This window comes from Oryza glaberrima, chromosome 2, assembly GCF_000147395.1.
Source record: "Oryza glaberrima chromosome 2, OglaRS2, whole genome shotgun sequence".
Classification (NCBI taxonomy): Eukaryota; Viridiplantae; Streptophyta; class Magnoliopsida; order Poales; family Poaceae; genus Oryza; species Oryza glaberrima.
In genome coordinates, this window is record NC_068327.1 from 32,950,487 (window position 1) to 32,970,368 (window position 19,882).

The 19,882-nt window shown below is 41.6% G+C and overlaps 2 protein-coding genes and 1 long non-coding RNA gene across 5 annotated transcripts; all 3 read left to right on the forward strand.

The window, feature by feature from the left end:
* The first annotated feature begins 487 nt into the window (after positions 1-487).
* LOC127762695 (uncharacterized) lies at positions 488-2,476 on the forward strand. Of its 2 annotated transcripts, none has more exons than XR_008015542.1 (3): positions 488-1,134; positions 1,208-1,287; positions 2,126-2,476. It is a non-coding gene; the product is annotated as an uncharacterized LOC127762695 (long non-coding RNA). The 2 variants fall into 2 exon arrangements; XR_008015541.1 differs by having other exon boundaries at positions 488-1,097.
* A 4,083-nt stretch (positions 2,477-6,559) lies between these two features.
* Positions 6,560-9,656, forward strand: LOC127761027 (uncharacterized). The gene is made up of 5 exons (XM_052285236.1): positions 6,560-7,493; positions 7,602-7,690; positions 7,776-7,887; positions 8,910-8,962; positions 9,082-9,656. Exons 1-5 carry the CDS (start codon positions 6,623-6,625, stop codon positions 9,298-9,300), a joined length of 1,344 nt encoding a protein of 447 aa, XP_052141196.1. The 5' UTR covers positions 6,560-6,622; the 3' UTR covers positions 9,301-9,656.
* Positions 9,657-10,234: 578 nt separating this feature from the next.
* On the forward strand, positions 10,235-18,804 carry LOC127763538 (uncharacterized). 2 transcript variants are annotated; one of them, XM_052288271.1, is made up of 16 exons: positions 10,235-10,589; positions 11,319-11,386; positions 12,083-12,241; positions 12,320-12,487; positions 13,302-13,455; positions 14,023-14,102; positions 14,745-15,017; positions 15,134-15,277; positions 15,929-16,063; positions 16,173-16,271; positions 16,709-16,765; positions 16,852-17,056; positions 17,338-17,456; positions 17,804-17,872; positions 17,959-18,057; positions 18,144-18,804. In XM_052288271.1, exons 1-16 carry the CDS (start codon positions 10,478-10,480, stop codon positions 18,381-18,383), a joined length of 2,181 nt encoding a protein of 726 aa, XP_052144231.1. In that variant the 5' UTR covers positions 10,235-10,477; the 3' UTR covers positions 18,384-18,804. The 2 variants fall into 2 exon arrangements, with proteins under 2 accessions (XP_052144231.1, XP_052144232.1); XM_052288272.1 differs by lacking the exon at positions 10,235-10,589 and adding an exon at positions 11,212-11,230 and having other exon boundaries at positions 18,144-18,800.
* The last annotated feature ends 1,078 nt before the right edge of the window (positions 18,805-19,882 follow it).

Below are 19,882 nucleotides of genomic sequence, written 5' to 3' on the forward strand. Positions count from 1 at the left end.
GTCTCCGGAAACCGAAAACGACCGGCTCTAATCGTCATGACAGAAGTTACCGCGTGATCTCTCCAATCATCTGTACTTCCCGATCTTGATAATTTTGGCCACCACGATGCTGTGATGAGTTCAGCCGTTGACCATTCAGTATACCAGTAGTAGTTTGGTCTTTGGTAGCTGGCCGTCAGACGTCGGTGCGTTACAACTCGTTGCCGTCGTTGCTCCCATCTCGTGCGTTGGGCACTTGAGCCCCGTGATTAGGATACAGAGCAAGTCATTTCACTCCATCGAATACAAATTTAGTATTCCTCGATCGTAATACACTAACACCATGTATTTTGATCTCTATCTATTAAAACCGATTCTATCTATTAAAACCGATGTAATTATACTTCTAAAATAATATTACCTATGATATTTATTAATATGGTGTCCATGTGATATTTACTCTACAATTATAAAAACAAGTGAGGGTCCACGTATCATCCTTCTCCTATCTCTCTTTACTTCTCTCCCCAATCTCTCTCCTTAATTCAACGGCACCGCCGTGGCGATGAGCCGCGGCTAGCTGGGCCGGCCCACCGCGATGAGGCTATATGCACAGGAGGAGGAGGAAGTGAGCCCCGCACCACCACCGCCGCCGCCATGGCGCTCCGCCGCATCAACCTCTGGAAGAATCCGCTCCTCCTCCCCCGGCCATTCTCCTCGTCCTCCTCACCCATCCCGACCGCTCCGCCGGCGTCCTCCATCGACGACATCCGTCGCCAGATCGAGTCCCTCGCCGCGAGGGGCGCCCCTCCTGGCTCCTCCGCCGCCTCCCGCTCCCCACCGGAACCCGGCGAGGGGGAGGGGCGCAACCCGGAGACCTCGCTCTTCCAGGAGATGCACGATCGGATCCCGATCGCTCCGTCGTTCCATCACCATCAGTATTCGGTCGCCTGCTCTTCGCGGGGACAACGCGAGAAAGGAGGAGGAGGGGAGAGAGGAGAATTCCGATGACACGATCGGTACAGTACCAGGCACTCCGGAGGAGCATCCGGGAAATCCGACTCGATCAGAAAACTAAGGATGATATTTACTACTACAAGACAAGAACCAGCAATCTCGTTCGCACATTGCCTGTTTGATTCAATACATTTAAGAGTACGATCGATGATCTTTGTGTCATTCTTAAATCTTAAATGTTTCTTTTTTATGTTTTTATTTGTCTCAATAGGCTGGACCAGGTACCAACGCCGCAGGCCTTGATTAGAGGCTTGCCCTATCATCATCCTTAATGACTTCATCGCTGGACAGGTTAGGGTACTAACTTTCTGCAGTTATTATAAAAGAACGGGTAAATATAGGTACTATACTCTTGGCATGAGTGTACATATATGTTTTATATGGTTATTGACTTTGGCCTTGTTTAGTTCCTAGTTTTTTTTCACAAAAATATCACATTGAATCTTTGACACATGCGTAAAGTATTAAATATAGATAAAAACAAAAACAAATCGTACAGTTTACATGAAAATCGCGAGACAAATCTTTCGAGCCTAATTAGTTTATAATTAGCCATAAGTGCTACAGTAACCCACATGTGCTGATGGCTTAATTAGACTCAAAAGATTCATCTCGCTGTTCCAAACGAGTTATAAAATTAGTTTTTTTATTTGTGTCTAAAACCCCTTCCGACATCCGGTCAAACATCCGATATGACAACTAAAAATTTTCTTTTCCCAAACTAAACACAGCCAAAGTGGACCATCTATCTACTTACTTTTATTCAGGATCTTTTGCTGAAAAGAGATTAGGCCGTGACATTAGATTAAAACAAACCGTTGGATAATAACTGTGGCAAATAACTCACCGTTGGATTGAATATGTTCTTTTAAGGCTCTAGATAAGTGTGGAACAATAGCAAGTAGTACTCGTATTAGTTCAGTACATATTTAATACTTGAATCTCATCATAGTTTTATACGTTAAATAAAAAATATGCGTATGTGTTTTAGAACTTATTTGTAGCTTCAGTGAGACTCATGTTATGTAGTGCAAAAAAAAAAAGAATTTTTATCAAGTGCAATATACAGTATGTAGCAGTTATATGATCCAATGGACATCGTCTAATGTAAGTTTGTTCTGCGTGGCAGGAAGTTGGCAATTTCCCTTATGTTCTGGACAATGGTGCTGGTGAGTGGTGACTCCAAAAGTTAGAGGGAAACTGCTAAACTTGTTGCCCGCTGGTTTGGTCCAGAGTCTTGAATTTGTATTTTTTTTTATTTTCTCCAAACAATAATACTACTTAGGTCCTGATGGTTTCAACTTAAGATTATTCATTATCGTAATGTAGATTATTGAGTCAGATTACTATAAACTGGATTATAATAAGCTATAGCCCTTTTTTTCAGCTTAAGATTATTGTAATCTAGATTATTAAACTATATTACTATAAGCGGGATTATAATAAGTCGACATAAAATAAGCTGTTAGCTGTTTGTTTCTTTAAATTACTCCCTCCATCCATAAAAATTACACATATTACTTTTGTCATCAAGACCAAGAAAACATTAAATCATCTTGGATGTTACAAAATCAAGGAGTGAATGCAAGCATGCAATCAATAAGTATTTAAATAAGTATTTAGATAAGTCTTTGGTATTTAAATAAGTATTTAGATAAGTCTATGGATTCTACTATCATGATGATCTCTCCAATCATCTACTACCCCCTGATCTTTTTATCTCTCCAATCATCTGCTACCCCCCTCCCCGATCTTTGATATTTATGGCCACCGCGATGCTGTGCTGAGTTGAGCCGTTGACTATTCAGTATACAATAGCAGTTGGTATTTGGTAGCTCGTTGTCGTCGTTGCTCCCGTCCAATGCGTTGGGCACTTGAGCCCATGGTAAGTCCAATTTAACTCTCTTGAAATATAGGCTCAATTTGATTCGTATATCTGAATCATAATATTGGATATTTTAATCAGTAACTATTAAAACATGTGTAATTTTACTTTCAGAATAGTATTGACCATGGTATCCCAATCACTAAAGAAAATAATAAAAAAAAAGTGAAGGTCCACATGTCATCCTCCCCCTCTATCTCTTTCTTTCTCTACCCAATCTCTCTCTCCCCAACTCTTCTCAACAATATCAGCAGGGGTGGGCACCACCTTGTTGCATCGGCGCTGACTGTCATTGAGGAAGTAGCTCTCCTCTTTATGCGGCACGATGTCAACAACAAAGATGATGATGACATGGTGGAAGGCGTCGGGAGAGATGGTGAGAAAGGGCGTCGAGTGTAGGGAGGAATCGCCGTTGCTTTTGGCGGTTGGCTCATACTCCACACACACTCATGCGCACCACATCCATCACTTCCTGCGACTTGGACGACCCCAACGTCATTCGTCTAATGTGCAACAAATGGGCCCTCCCCAAGGTAGAGGCTAATTGTTGCAACCTATCAGTTCTCGTTCTGATCTCCTCAGTCTGCTTTAAGTTGCTCACTGCGACGAGGGCTCGAGCTCCAGATGGCGTCCTTGATCTGGCATGGCAAGGAGCAGCAGACCAACATCAGCCACAGAAGTAGCAGTTGTGCGTTCTTGGCGTTCACTGAGTTGGTGATAGTGAGCCCATCTCTCGACTTGCTCTCTCCTTTCCTAACTGTTGTGGCTGTTGCTACCTCGATGTTGCGTGCTTCTTCATGGACCCACCCGCACCCATGCCTCTACACTCCTGCCGCGTGTCATCATTGTCGCTGGCCACGTCCTTCATCGCCACGGTGGACCCCTCCCCCTCCTTTGCCGACCATGTGAGGGCGAGGCCGCTGGGATGACCTGAGTTTCCGTCGAGCATATAGCGATAGGGAAAAGGATATTGGGGAGAAGGAGGCTAACAAGAGGCCCCATGATTTCTATTCTTTTCCCCTTATCATTTACATATGAGACCCACTTTTATTTTGTGACCAGGCTACCATACTAATACATGTGGATCAAATCAGTGAAAAACTTCTCTCAAAACAACCAAGGAGGATTGGAATAAGTCTACATAACCCCCTAACCTATTGTCGGATGATTACTTAACCTCCTCACCTAACAAACCATGTATTTAACCCCCTCATTCTAACTAAAACCGTTTAATTAACCTCTTATGGTTGTTTCGCTCCCTGGTTCTCTTGATTTTCTCCGGCAACACCTTCTCCTCTATCTCTTCAATTACACTGTAAATCTATACCATTTTTATGGTTCCTAACATTGCCATTGAAGTTCGAATTGCATACCTGTGCAATAATTCAGTAGCACGAACAAAGTAAGAGGCACAACCGAATTTTTTAGTCAAACCATTTACACACACATATATGCTCCACAATCTTTCACGAAACAAGTAGAAAAAATAACTAATTAGTAGCATTCAGATCCCACAAAGCATGGAGTAGCAAGTATCTCTCACAAAACATGGAGACATGTAGTGGAATGCATTCAATTCTTGATTAAAAAAAACAAATCTCTCATCTTTTCCCAACACACATCTTTGGTTACAGTTTCATATGCTGGAGTCAAACAGTAGGTGGGTAAGCCTCGAAGTGTTTCAAGCTGGTCTAGCCCCTCTTCCCGCACTTTTGTTGCATAAGTGGAGCAGAGCTTGGAGCGGCAACACTTGGAGGTAGAGAGCTTCTGCTAGTGCTCTGTTGGGTGCCCACATCACCCTACAAGATGAAGGTGTCTTTGATACCTGGTTCAGCAGTCGAGGGATATGAATAAAGATCGATATAAGTCTACTTTGACTCCCTTAAAAAGTGACCCGAATCTAATCCATGACCCTAAACTGCAAAACCAGATATCTCGACCCCAAACTATTGAAACCGGTGCAATTTAACTCCCATGGTGGTTTTGGAGGGCGGTTTCGCTGACGTGTCGCTGACGTGGCGGTGTTGACCTAGTCTATGGGGTTGACATGGCGCTTAGGTGGCATTTAAATTAAAAACATATATGTGGGACCTGTTTGTCATTCACACACATACAAAATTGTGGGACCCACTGACATGTGGCCCCACTTGTCATCCTCTCTCTCTTTCTTCTTCCTCCCCTCCTCCTCCCTTCTCTATTTCTTTCTCTCTCTCCCCTTCGGGCGGCTGCGGGGAGCACGGCTGGAGCGGCGGCGGGTGGGGGCTAGAGTGGTGGCGGCCGGCGGAAGCTGAAGCGGCGGCGGCGGGCTGGAGGTTCCAGAGTGGCAACAGGCAGCTCGATGGCCGGCAAGGAGGCGGGAGAGGACGGTAGTGCCGACGTCGACGCCGACGAGATCGAGCGGGGAGACGGCGGTCGACGGCACGACACCTAAGCGCCCGAACCCCAGTCCTCACCTCCACCGGCACGGCACCCTCACCGGGGAACGAGCTTCCTGCTCCCTCCGCCGCCTCCCGCCGTCCGTGATAACAAGATCCGGCGCTCTGGCCTCTCCGCCGATTGCAACAACAAGATCCGGGCATCCGACGTATGCGACAGGCTCACGACACGGCCAACATCGAGCCTGTCAAGCTGGTTAGGGGCGAGGGCCACCATCGAGCTACACCATTTAGCATTGCAACGACGACATCATCAAGTCATTGCTCGAGCTCGCTGCGTGGCCATCAACTCCCGTGCTAGCCCCATCATCACCACCAACTCATCCCCCGTTGCATCTCCTTCAACTAGTGCTGCTAAGGCCACAAGCATCACAAAATCCAGAAATAAAATTGATTCATTTAGCAACTAACCAGAGATAAAATTGATTGTTAGTAGGTCGTTCACTATCCAAGAATAGGATGAGTAGGCAGAGGGGAGTACACCCTCCCGGGGATACTCGTGCTTGCGTCGAGCGGCACTGACCCGGACATCACGTCGGCGATGAGCTGGCTCAGGTCGCTGGTGAAGCAGTCGGTCTGCAGGGCAAGCGCCATCCGTCGACGCTCCCATCGCCGCCGCCGCTTCAGCTTCCGCCGCTCTGGCCGCCACCCGCCGCCGCTCCAGCCCGTGCTCCTCCGGCGGCCCAGCCAGCCAAAGGGGAGAGAAAGAGAGAGGAGAGGAAGAGGGGAGGAAGAAGAAAGAGAGATGATGACATGGGGGGCCCACATGTCAGTGGGCCCCACATTTTTTAATGTGTGAATGACAAACGGTTCCCACATATACATTTTTAATTCAAATGCCACCTAAGCGCCACGTCAACCCACAGACTAGGTCAACACCGCCACGTCACCGAAACCACCCTCAAAAACCGCTAAGGGAGTCAAATTGCACCGGTTTCGATAATTCGGGGGTCGAGATATCCGGGTTTAGGGTTTAGGGTCATGGATTAGATTCGGCTCACTATTAAGGGAGTCAAAGTGGACTTATTCCATAAAGATCCTACAACTAGTAAAGGGAGCGAAAGTGAACTTATTTCCTAGACACGGATGATGGGTGTCGGTGACAAGATGGGCCGGAATGCAATTCCCCGCCGATGAGCCGCGACTAGCTGGGCCGGCCCACCGCGTTCTGCGCGGGCGAGGCACGCGTCCGAATGCTCGCCCAATCTACCACTCGTCGCCCTCCGCTTCGCTTCTGCTCCCCCCCAAAACCCTATGCAGAGGAGGACGAAGTGAGCCCCGGCCACCGCCCGCCGCCGCCGCCGCCATGGCGCTCCGCCGCATCAACCTCTGGAAGAAGCCGCTCCTCCTCTTCCCGCGGCCCTTCTCCTCGTCCTCCTCACCCAACCCTCCCTTCCCTCCTCCCCCGCCACCGCCCAACGACCGCGACGACGCCTCACCAAAGCCCAGCGAGGGGGAGGGGCGCAACCCGGCGGCCTCGCTCTTCCAGGACTTGCGCGACCGGCTCATGTCCACCCCCTCGCATCTGCCGTCGCGCCGGATCCCGACCGCTCCGCCGCCCCGCCCCTCGGGGAACGCCGAGCCGGTGGCCTCCATCGACGACATCCGCCGCCAGCTCGAGTCCTACCGCGGATCCCTCGCCGCGAGGGGCGCCCCTCCTGGCTCCTCCCCCGACGGCGCCGCCCCCTCCTTGCTCGACCTGGTGAGGAGCACCTCGTCCCCGACCTCACCTCAGGGCCCCAACTCCGGGCACTTCTCATCCCTCGCCGAGAGCTTGCGCAATCTCCCCTCTGGACGGCAGCCGCAACAGCGGAGGCAGCCTCGTTCGACAACCCCGTTTTTGTCCCCCACTGCGCATCCCATCTTCGGGAGGGAGCTCGGGGAGAACGCGAGAAAGGCGGAGGGGAAAGAGGAGAATTCTGCCATTGAGCTTAAGAAGGAATACAGCTACGCAGAGCTCGGGAAGAAGCTCGGCCAACTGCGACCGTCCGGCGCAGGGAACGATGGAAAGGAGTGGTTCTCGCTTGAGGAGCTGCAGGGACGGATCGCCAAGCTCGCAAATTTGGACATTGCTGATGACATGCGGTTAGGCGGGCAGTATGTGGCACTCCGGAAGAGCCTCCTGGGAATCCAAGCCGATCAGAAAACAAAGGATGATATTAAGAAGACAAGATCCAGTAATCTCGTTCGCACATTGCCTGTTTGATTCACCTCTTCGCTGCTTATGTGATGATGAAACTGATATGTGCATCTGTTGGCGTTTTATTGTGCTTGGTTGGGAGCAGTGCAGGGATTGTCATTTTTGGCGAACATTGGTGGGCCGGCAACGCCGCAATACTTGCAGCATCCTCCACAGGAGGAGTTGCTAGAGAGGGTGAGATTGACAATTTGCTGTTCCGTTTCTTTTGGTTACCGAAGAATTTGCTCCTAAGGTTTTGATTGGTTACTGCTTTTCTCAGTATTTCCATCCAGACCACATGTCGTCGGAAGAGAAGATGAAGTTAGAGCTCCAGAGGGTGAGGGACGAGTTTAAGATGTCTGAAAATGACTGCGGCTCTGCGCGAGTTCAAAGTGAATATGGCCCCTCCCTTCCTGAGTTAACTGCAATTTGATAATTCTCTGTTGCTAAACATGTTCTCAGAAATTAGTAACACTATCCCTTGCTTTTATACAAATATTATGCAGCATCAACCATGTCATCCTTACTGGCTTACTTTATTGTGCCCCATACCCCAATAACCTTTTTATTTCTTTTCACGCCTTTTGTGTAAGGGTGCACAATACACAGAAAAATGAGTACTTCCTCTGTTTCACAATGTAAGACTTTCTAGCATTGCCCACATTCATTTAGATGCTAATGAATCTAGATATATGTATGTGTTTAGATTCACTAACATTTATATGTATGTGGGCAATGCTAGAAAGTCTTACATTGTGAAACGGAAGGAGTAGTTTGTATGGAAGTAGAACACCTGCACTTGTCAGCATCTCACACTAGCATAATATACTAACATTGATGTCACAAGGTTAACATATGATTGTTGTTGGGTCAGTTGATTGTTTGCATGTCATGCCTTATTTCTTAATTGTTTTTTTCGTAGGAAATGAATGTTACCATTGTTTTGGTATGAAGATTTGTGTTTTAGGAGATACTGAAAGATGATCTTTGCTCAAGTAGAATAGTCATGAAAATAAGTCAGGCTGATGGAATATTTTGTCTCGAATTGAATCATTTAGGTTTGATTACCATTATCATATTAACAGATCACTATACCATTTTCTGCCAAAGAGTGTAGACTATACTCTTTCATAAGCAAGTCAGTGACCCTTTGTGATGCTTAGAGCTGTAGGAAGATTGGTAATATGTATACCTGAAAACAAACATCTCTGTAGAGCTGTTCTTCTGGGCAGTTTTGATCACCCTAAAGAAAGCCTTTCCTTTCATATAAAATCTTGCATATATCTATTGACTGCCTATGCATCTTGAAGCTGTTCTGATTCATTTTTTCATATATTGACATTGAATACTAGCTCTTTTGGCCTTTTGGTATATGCTGTGCATGTCACTGATATGCCCCTTCTTCATGTTACAGTTGCCCAATTGACCGTGAAAATCAAGCATCTGTCAACTGTTCTACACAAAAAGGTGAGCACGTCTTGAATTCCCCTTCTGCATATGGCGATATTCCTTAGATACAGTGATGCTACTTTTGGATTTTATGAAGTTAGTGTTTGATGAAATGACATGTAAACTTTGTGGTGCAGGATAAACATTCGAGAAAGGGGCTTCAGGATATGGTCCAAAGGAGGAAGAAGTACCTCAAGTACCTGCGTAGAACTGACTGGGATTCATATTGTCTTGTCCTGTCGAAGCTGGGTCTTCGTGATGTACCGGAGTACAAAGCTCCTGATTACAAGAACAAATCCACCAGTAAAGCCAACTCTAAGAAGAGCAAGAGCAAGAAAAGAAAGATGAAAGCATAAATCTGTAACCAAGATCGTCTTCACCTCTCCCTCCCTGCGGCCTTGAACTGCATGGCCAGCAAGGTTGATGATCGAAAATACAGACGCTCTGCTCGAAATGGGTTTGATCCATTCTCTCAGTGTTGCTCGAAATGGGTTCGATCCAGTCTCTCAGTGCTGTATCTTTTGTAGTAATAACAACGGATTGTTAATCCCCTTCTCATTTTCTTTTTTGGTAGCAATGTTTCTTATTTTTCATGAGAAGGTGCAGCCATCCTGTAACAGCTACATGTGTTTTTTTTATAGAGTTGAGTTCTCCCATTCTACTTCCTGGGAGAACGGGATTGATCATTGATGAATACTAATAACTTCTCTTATTCACTGTGTCTGATTCCTTGTTATGGAGGTGATGCTGGGTGGCACCACCCAAGTTTTAATCAATAAGATTATAATTGTGTTTTTTTATTGGGCTAGCAAAAGTAATGACAATCAGAACGCCAGAATATCTACAGGAACAGAGCCATTCGTTTATCCATTGAAAAAATATACTTCATCTGTTTCAGATTATAAGTCGTTTTGACTTTGATCAAAATCAAACTGACTAAATTTATAGATAAAAATAGTAACATTTTCAACCCAAAACAAATTTATTATGAAAATATATTTAATTATTGATTTGATGAAACTAATTTAGTATTATAAATATTACTATATTTGTTTATAAACTTAGTTAAACTTGGAATAGTTTAACTTTGACCAAAGTTAAAACATCTTATATTTTAAAACAGAGGGAGTATAAAAGAAAAAATTTTAAAACAGAGGGAGTATAAAAGAAAAAAATAAAGAAGTAGAAGAGAGAAGTTTATGGGCCGCAAAGAAGAACAAAAAGAAAAAAGAAGGACGGGACGTAAACGAAGCCCCTCTCTCCAAGCTTTGACGAAAAAGGCCTAAAGCGAGGGAGCACGAGGAGGAGGAGGAGGACTCATCGCTTGCCTTCCCCGACGCACGCACGCACTCCACTCCGCCCTCCTCCACCGCCGCCGCCGCCTCCGCACCCAGTAAAACCCCCACTTCCTCCGCCGCCGCCGCCGCCGCCGCCGCGGGAGAGTGGCGCGAGGGAGCGGCGGGCTGCCCCTGCCCCTATCCCTCGCCCACGAGCTCCAGATCCAGCTGCCTCTGCATCCGCGGGTCTATATCTATGGAGGCGAGCTCCTCTTCCACCTCCTCCCCGCCGCCGCCGCCGCCGCCCTCCATACCGGCCTCCAGCGCCTGGGCTGACGCCTCGCCGCTCCTCGACGCCGCGTGCCGTGGTATGCTTCAAGCTCTAGGCTAAGCTATATGGGATTGTTCTGTGGCGTGCTGGGATCATACATGTAGATTTCGGTATGTTTGGATGCTGGAGTGGGCTACTTCACGCATTGTGCTCCCAGTGCGATTTGCATTATTCCAAACTGTGAAATTGAACCTTAAGGAGCAGAAAAACAATGAATTATTCCAAGTCTCTTCTGAGTCAGAATGCCGGCCCAGCTGTTCAAGCCTTCTATACGCTCTATTGCAACACCATTTTGGTATATCGCTTGTGGAGCTCACATACATGATGATTTTTGGGTATATTGCAGATTAGTCGAGGTCCTAGCGTCTTCTATAATTTTTTGATATATTTTAAAAAGGTTTATTAAACTAGCCCGAAGAGTTCCGATGAGAGGTATATTGGCATCAATGGCATTACAAACTGCATACCTGGAAAAGGTCATTGTATTAAAGATGATAGTGGTTCTCTAATTGTTTTTCATTGCATATGGTTTCTTAGGCATGCATTGCTGCACAGAGTTTTTTTTCCTTGTCCAAAGCCAATATATAAAGTTTATACTTTATAGTTGCTTGTTACAAATTGTGCAGTGCTGATAATGCAAGATGTCGCTGTTGGAACATGGATGTAAATGTATCTAAGGTTGTCATGTTTTTAGGAGGACATATAGCTAATGTAGGTTTTTTTTTTCACTTTGACTTTTCTCCTTCTAACTCTTTCATGCTTGTAGATCTCCAGGATGGGGAACTTATACATGGAGAGAACTTTAGTCTTTTTGGTGCAATGTCTGCATTGGAGGTAAGCGCCACATTATTTCTCTTGTTATTTTGATTTTGTTTATCCTCTCTTCTATCTAGTGTATATAGTGAGTGTCGAGGCCCATTATATACTTGTTTCTTTTAAATTATTGTTTTGTGCAACGAATTGTTATTGTGATCTATGCTTGGAAATCTAGTTATGCACTTTTTATGAGAAGCAGTCTCTGGACAGTTTCTTCTTGATGTGGTTGCATACTAAGTACTTGGAGATTGGGTAATATATTTAGACAAAGAAGATCTTCTGACTCATCTTAGTTTTCTTGGAAACTACAACACTTGTGGCAGTCATGACGAACTCTATGAAGCTATGCCAGCGAACACACTTGCCAATTTAAAAAACCTGAAGCATGCTTCTTACATAACTCCACAACAATCACAAGTACAATCATATTCATGATAACACTAGAGAAATTAAAGGACCAGATGACAGTTTCTGTCTTCATTTTACAATTTACAGACTGTCCATGTCAGAGTTACCCCTGGACCTCACTATAACTGTCCACTGTTCTAAAAGAACTTTGCAAGTTTGTTTATAGAATTATAGGATTTTCTGTTTATTCTCATTTTCTCCAGTGCATATTTGGCTGAGCATTAACGAGTTAATTGAAGGATCAGTTATTTTTTTTTAATATGTTGCTTACTTTTAGTTCTCAGTGTCTATTCCATCCTAATATAGATAATGGATCCTAAAATGGATTGTGGAATTGAGAAAAGTGGATACTACTCCATTGATGAAGCCATAGAAGATGGTATTGCCCCAGTTCCACTTAGTTTGGACAGAACACTTGACATTCAACGCACTCTTGATGTCATGGATCATCTTTTCTCATGCGAGGTACTTCAGTGCTAACATGGATCTAATATTTTGGGCTCTCGTTTTGACTAAACCGGTATGATTTAATACTTCTTTCAGGCAACATGGCACAAGGGTCACACTCTAGCACAGACTGTCTTTACATGTATCTACCTTATGAGAATGGAGAGAACTTCATCACATGCTATACTAAATAGCTTTTGCAGAATTTTGCGTGCTACCTGTTATGCTGTGGTTTCTGTTGTTTCTACTGCCCGAACTCATGAGGTATTTGCCATTTGGAAGTTCTCTACACTACAGCTATTTCCATTGATCTTGTTTATCAACTACTCAGACACAATTTGTACTTATGCTAACATAGGAGTCATGCATGTGGGTTTATTCCCATAATCTTTTTACAAAGGATTTTATGTCTCTCTATTAATGAAAAATCCTGCACCGTGACCACAATCATACTACCTCATTATGAGTGAATTAGTATATATGCCATTTTTCATCTTTTTGCTTGCAGAAATGTTGATAGAGTAATATGTTTGCATTCCTTCTGTATTATACCTTAACAAGAAAAATCTGTTCTGTGAGTTGCAGTACTGTCATTAATCTGTACTTTTGTTCAATATATCAACCAAATCACTTGTGAAATTCCAAAGATATATTATTCTGGTAGCTTCATTACAACTGGGTACTAGTACCATGTGCAGTCCTTTTTGTATATTGATGTAATTGTGTCAGGCAACTGATGAATTTTTCATGTGAAGTGTGCTAATCTGGGACCTCTAAATCTTGTGCATATGATAATGAGGGACAGCTATAGTATTTTTTTAGATTCAAAGTAATTACATAACTATGCACCACTTCTTAGTGCTTTTATTGAGTGGCCAAATCGGTTCTTTAGGGTGCTTTGTTGATCAAGATCTGTTCAAATAACTCATATGAGGCCGTGAGGACACGAACATGATATTCTTACAAGTATAAAATTTGAGTGCTATTTACTCCTGTTAGCATGCGACACAGTTATCTTTTCTTTAATCCTTACAATTCCACTTGTTATATAAGATACAATTTTTACTTGTCTTTCTAGGAGGAGGACCTCTTTACTATGTCTTTTGGGCTGCCTTTAAGAGATGAAGGTGATGAAAAGTGCCTGTCAATTCTTAACTCAGTTGAAGAGACAATAGCTCGTCAATTACGTGCTTGTAAAGCCCAAGCATTGTCCAGGAAAAAGACACTAGAAGGTATCTGAGTGCCATGACAAAAATCTTTGGACAACATGAAGTGTGTATTGTTTCACACTCATCCAATCATGTTCCTGTTATAGTCCAGTAATATAATTGTCCTCAATCATTGCTTCAGTGGTATTGTAGAAGACTTGAAACTGAGACATTGTGTTCAAAAGTTAGTAAATATTAAGTTTGAGGCAAGATGAAATGTAGTAGATGCATATTTACCTGTTTTATTATATCTAGCTATTGCTCGATTTGGAAATTGCGCAAACTAAATTATTTGCTTCCTCCATTAAATTTTCATGGCTGTAGAACTGAATTTTGATAATTAGTTTATTTAATGAAGTTGTGAAATAATGACACCTTATAAAAAAAAATATGGAGTTCCTGTGTGTATTTGAAGTTTCTGAACTGCTAGGTGCTTGCATCTTAAAATACTTGTCGATTAGCTTGGCTATCAAAAAATAAAGAGAAGGGAAAGGGAGCAATTTAATTTCTTTAAATGTTTAATATGTTTGGACTTTTGCAGATGTGGGTTTTACTCTGTTATTATACATTTTATGAAATTTATTACTGCAGGTCTTGAATCCCTACAGGACAATCCTGATCTGGAAGAGGATTACTGCAGAGCATTGTTATGCAGATTACGTTTTCGTAAGGTCTCAACCCATTTTCCTATTCAATTAATTGTAAACTTTCTTTATTCATGTACTTGAAAAATGTTTATCAATAAGCAGGCAATTTTTTTTCTGTTTATGGATGCTCTGTTAACTGGTATCTCTGTTGTTGTAAAATAAGCATATAAAATCGCTGAACCAGATAACCAACCTAGCACCACATCAAACCATTATTTTTGGTTCATAACAATGATGCAGTATGGGTATCCTGTTGCATGGTAAGGGCAATTGGTGAATTGTACTAAAAAGTAGTTTCAGACTAATCGAGGATGACTCCAGGATAGAAACAGATGCTATTTGAAATGTCTGTAAAAAGCTGTTTGAATGTTTATTTTCAAATGAAGAAAAAGTGATACATTTCGCTTTCAATTCTATACATACTGTGTCAGCCACTAATGCATTGACTTCAATTATTGTTTGTTGATAATACTTGCTCCATCTAATGAGGATTATTTTCTACTCAGCACCGAAGATAGCACTGCATTAGCTTATAACTTAAGATCGAGTAGAGGAAGATAATAACCTTCCAGTTGTTGATGATGACTCCCAAAAATGATTCATAAGAGAGTATTTAATATTTAATTCTCAATGTCTTCACTCTATCATGTGTTTGTGTTTGTGCAGCATTTCTACCATGTTGTTACATGCTTGAGGAAACCTCATGGAAGAGGATTGGAGTTGGCACGGAAGCATGTTGCGTCATGTTTGACTGAGCTCAGTTTGATGCTCAACTCTCGAGATTTCCTCAGGTCACAGTCTAACAATACACAGCAACAAGGCGATGAAATCTGCACAACCGCATCAGGTGTTCGTCCTGTTGGCTTTGATGCTAGCTTAAACAGCAGGCTTCTGAGTCCAGCACCACCACGTGCTGTCAAATTACTTAGCTGGAGTGATGTAAGTTCAGATTTTTTCCCCTAATTTACCGCTCAGTTTTCCTTTCTATTGCTGAATTGCTTCTTGATATGCCTTTCCAACTTCAAAATAATGTTTTGACTATAATTTATATTCAGGCAATAAGGTACTTTGAGAAGCTTCTGCGCGATCTAGATATCGTTTGCTCTTCACCACTTGATCCGGTGCTTGAGAATGTGCTTCACTTTGTTGTACAGTTCCAAAAATCAGTACCAGATTTGGTTCCTAGAGCATTTCTTCAGGTGGGTCATACTTAGTGACTGCAGACATAAACTTTTGTGGAATATTAACTAATTTGTTCTTCAATGTTTTAATATGCTTTACTTTGCACTATTACTATGGTATCTCACTAATAAAAATGCCTGCTATAATAAAACAACGAAACATGTGGCTGATATATTAGATTTAGAAATATTATGTAGCTTTTATTGTTTATCATGTCATCTGTTTTGCCATTGCATATGTCTTAATCTGTATGTACTATTATTCAAATGATAGATCTGTAAAGTACCATATTTACATATGAGCCTTTGCTCCTCATTTGGGGATTATTTGACAATGCAGCAACTTGTTAGCCATTCTCTGTAAATTGTGTGTTTAATTGTGACTCTATACCTTTGAGGGATTGGCACACCATCTGCTTTTGCTTATATCCCTCCATAACTAATTTTGTGGATCCACCCATCTTTCTTTCTACACTATAAGTCCTTAGATTGGTCTGATGGTGAATTGCTTTAAGCTGAACTCATAATTTTGGATGATTCTCCTTTTCTTCAGTTCCGTGTTTTCTTATCCTGCCTTATGAGTTTGATAGTTCCTCTCTTTAGTCTACACACTATTACAATTAGTGTTTCTTTCTTGTATTAACAAATGCAAAAATGACTTTGAAGCAGACTTTATTAGTTCAAGATGGCAAGCTTTATGGTCGGGACTTGTCTTGTGATGTGATTTCAAGGGCTTTATCATTACCAGATATTATAGGAGATAAGGAATTCCAGATGAATGAGTTTGTGGTGCAGCTAGGTCAGGTCAGCCACCAGAACTATGCAATTTGCTTAATGATTTCTGTATCTCATGCAGTCATATAAAATTATGCCTAAACATGTCTTTTGATTAAGTGCATTGATGGCCTTGTAGTTGGTAATCAATTTGCTTAAAATTCTTTGTACGAACACTGCATGGCAACGGCGCAAGCTTGGGAAGAGTTTGCAGGATTGGAGTACCATTTCCATACAGGTTTGTGAAACAAATAATGTTATTACTGATTTTTTTAAAATTATTTTTCCCTTTATGGCTTTGGGTAAGTAACGAATGACTGTATCTAATCTAGCGATGCAAGTAGGCTGAGTTGGGCTGGGCTGTCCCACTGGCCTAATAGCACTCATGTCTTGATTTAAAATCTGATTAATGTTTCAACAACCACAAAGAACAGAGTTTAGATTGTTCATTGTTGCAAATGAGTTGTGGCATCAGTGTTGACTTCTACGGATTGTTAGTTCCTTTTTGGTTTGGGACTGAGCATCCCTTGTTCGTGACGAATAACTCTTGTTTGATAATTTATGCATGTGTAGCTCTTGCACTTGTAATACTTTACCCCTACAGTTTTACTTGATCAAGACATCAAATATAGCTCTTGCATATATTATAATGTTTTGAGCTTACATATATTGCAGTTGGAATTTGCGTTGAAAAGAGAATTCGGTGAAACTAGAAATGTCTTACTGCATGAGGTATTTGTAACTTAAGTGCCTGCTGTGCTACTTTTGTTAATTGCATTTGTTTCACTTGGTTTAATGTACATCTGGTGGTGGTGCAGAACATGTGCATGAGAGTATCAAAGCAACTTCTGGTTTGGACTCAGGAACATACATATTGGGTTGCTTATCGGTTTCTCATATTGGGTTTTGAACTTGACCTGTATTCTCCGAGTGAATATTGTATGGTGTACTGGTACATGTATGTGGTCCTCATGAAGCTGATAGAGCAGATGCAGTTACGAATTCTTGCTAGTAATGAAAACTGTAAGTTGTGATATCTTTTGTAGTCTTGTGACTATTTTAAATTCTTAGTTTTTGTTACCCAGTAGGCTGCATAGATGAATATTGATTCAGAGAGTGTAAGCTGAAGAGGAGATAAATCTGAAGAAAATTAAAGTACATTAACAAAAACATCATGTTCTTGGGGCTCTGAACTATGAAGAACTTATTATATAATGCCTTGTTCTAAATTCACAAAATGCCATGCAATTAATTTTATCTCTGCTGGACTGTTATTTACTGTATGCTTCTGGTTATATGTTCAGCACGAAGAAAAGGGAAAAAGAAAAAGGATCATTCAAAAGACTCCTCAAGGGATACAGCGTTTCCATCCTCCTGTCTACTGCTTCAGTGTTATGTTTTACTTTCAGAAGGACTTTCAATGGTACTTGCATACTCCCTCCATTTTAATGTCAATTCATTACTTGCTTTTGTTCTCAAACAAATGTTGTTTTAGGATTTTCGGGCAGCATTTTCCCAGTTATCCATATTAATAGTCATTGGAACATGAAACTGGAGTTTATAGCATTGAGAGGGGTAAACATGCCAAAGAAGATGAATTTGCTAGCCCATTAGTCTTTGTGTTGGAGGCTAAGACAATGTGTATAACATAAAATGAAGAGTGTAAAAAAAAAAAAGCTCCCGAAAGAACATATTGGCAAAAAGAATGTATGTTAGATTTCAGTCGTGCCAATACCTTTTACAGCTAAACATTACTTATTTTGAATGCAGATGTTGGCGGCCCTGAGGAATGAAAGCAATTCATTCCAATTACCAAGCATCTTCAATAGTGAGCAAGAGGTGGACTGGGTTTAGCATTCTAAGTTCTGATATCCTTTTAAGTATTGTTTAAACGCGTCTGATAAAATTTTTACCATTCTTTCCAGAGATTCATTCAGCATTTCGATCTTCTCCAGAAAGCACGTCTCCCTGAGCACATTACCTACTACAGTTTTAGGGAATCAGCTTCTCATGCATCCATAGCAGTGAGTTTTTGGTTGTAAAATCGTCTTCCTCCAGTTTCTCCCATTCTTGTTTTAACTTAACCTTCATTATTTTTTCTTGATAACAGGATCTGACCAAATATAACTTTTTTAAAGAAATTCATAAGATCACGCCGTCCTTGAGAGGCAGTTTTGCAAGTGAACCAGAAAAGCTCGCGGAGATCCGCCAGATAGAGCAGGTGGCTGAGCACAACAGAATAGCCCTAAACATCATCAGCCAAGTTGGAGCTGGTGATCCATCCCTGAGAGTTTCATTTGAGTTTACACACCATCCACACTTTGCAGTCGCAGTTGTAAAGAGATCATAGTTTCCTCTTGAAGAAGAGCAAAAATTTTCCTACTTCACCTTCGTTATCAATGGCAGACGAGTCAGCTCCAACACAGACTGCTGCTGTCTTGTTCATTGGTTCGTCCGGCTCCCTTATGTGCTTTAGGTTGTACAATGTACACCGTGTAACAATTTTGTAGACAAGAAAAGAAAAGCTAAATGCTTAGTCACTAGATTTATTCTGTGAAAACAATTTTTTGAGATGTTTATTCTACTAAACACGATTATACAAATGCTATGTAATTTCAGCGAGAAACATTTGCTGACAAATTGAGTTCAATTCATGAACTTTACATTGCAATGCAATTTTTAGCTGTAAAACCATGTTTAGTTTTTCTTATATATATGATTCTGTATGATTTATTTTGTTTCCATTGCGAACCATGCCATGTACTGTAGTAACAAACTAACAACGATGTTTCTGTATGTTCTTATGTAGTGGTAGTGTGGTACTGCCTCTGTCTCAATATAAGTGCACTTAATACAAGGTTTGACATATAGTAGGACTAAAGAAAGTTGTACTGATGCGAGTTACATTTTGTGGAAATTTTCGTGCGTGTACCTTTCGGGCGACGGGCGTGCAACCACTACAAGTCTAAAAGGCCTGAACCCCCGACCCGCCTAATGCTACATTTTCAGTCTTTTGGGCAAGTGGCACGTGGGCGTGTTCCCTTTCCTATTTTAACCAAACTATTATTTCACGTATATCTGATTATAAGTTGTCTCCCTCCGATTTTATTTTAATTGACGTTTTAGACAATGACACGGTCTACAAAATATATCTTTAATCTTATTTTTCTATTATAATATACAAAATAAATAAATACATGTTTAATTTTATTATAGTGCTTTGAAAGACAAATCTATATATGTTGTTCTAATTTCTTTAAACTAAATATTTTTAAAGTTATTGATAATCAAAGTTATAAAAGTTTGACCTTAACCTTGTCCAAAACGTCAATTATTATAGAACCGGAGGGAGTAACGCCTCAATATAATTAGCTGAGTTTAATAAAGCTTCAATTACAATTTTTGATTTAAAAACTGTAAAACTTAGCAATAAAAGAGTAAAATTTTCATATATATATTCTTAGTGGCTATAACATAAACTACGATCAAAACCATCAAAATCAATTTTAAAATTAAGTTTTAAAATTTAAATTTTAGCTAACGAGTGATAAGCTGAAGTTTCGAAAGAGCAGGTACAATAACATATTACTCCATCCATTTCAAATTGATCTACATATAGTTTTTTTTGAGGTTATTCCTAAATGATCTACATATTTGTGTTTATTCATTAAGTCTGTTCGTTATTTTGCATTGGAGTAAATGAACATTGATACATGCATCCATGCACACAAGTATTTATAACCCACATGCAATATCTTGATTTGCTATTGGCTAGAAAATAGTGGGGATGATGCATGCATTGAGTTTGTTGCTAGAGTAAATATAGTATGAGAGAGTTATTAGCTTTTC

Excerpts from the sequence above, each read along its gene's own strand:
- LOC127761027 (XM_052285236.1), top strand. The coding sequence starts at position 6,623 with ATGGCGCTCCGCCGCATCAACCTCTGGAAGAAGCCGCTCCTCCTCTTC. Across the intron at positions 7,494-7,601 it reads TATTAAGAAGACAAGATCCA|TGCAGGGATTGTCATTTTTG; the intron begins GTAATCTCGTTC and ends GGTTGGGAGCAG. Across the intron at positions 8,963-9,081 it reads CAACTGTTCTACACAAAAAG|GATAAACATTCGAGAAAGGG; the intron begins GTGAGCACGTCT and ends TTTGTGGTGCAG.
- LOC127763538 (XM_052288271.1), top strand. The coding sequence starts at position 10,478 with ATGGAGGCGAGCTCCTCTTCCACCTCCTCCCCGCCGCCGCCGCCGCCG. Across the intron at positions 15,278-15,928 it reads TTCCTAGAGCATTTCTTCAG|ACTTTATTAGTTCAAGATGG; the intron begins GTGGGTCATACT and ends ACTTTGAAGCAG. Across the intron at positions 17,457-17,803 it reads TTTCAGAAGGACTTTCAATG|ATGTTGGCGGCCCTGAGGAA; the intron begins GTACTTGCATAC and ends TTTTGAATGCAG.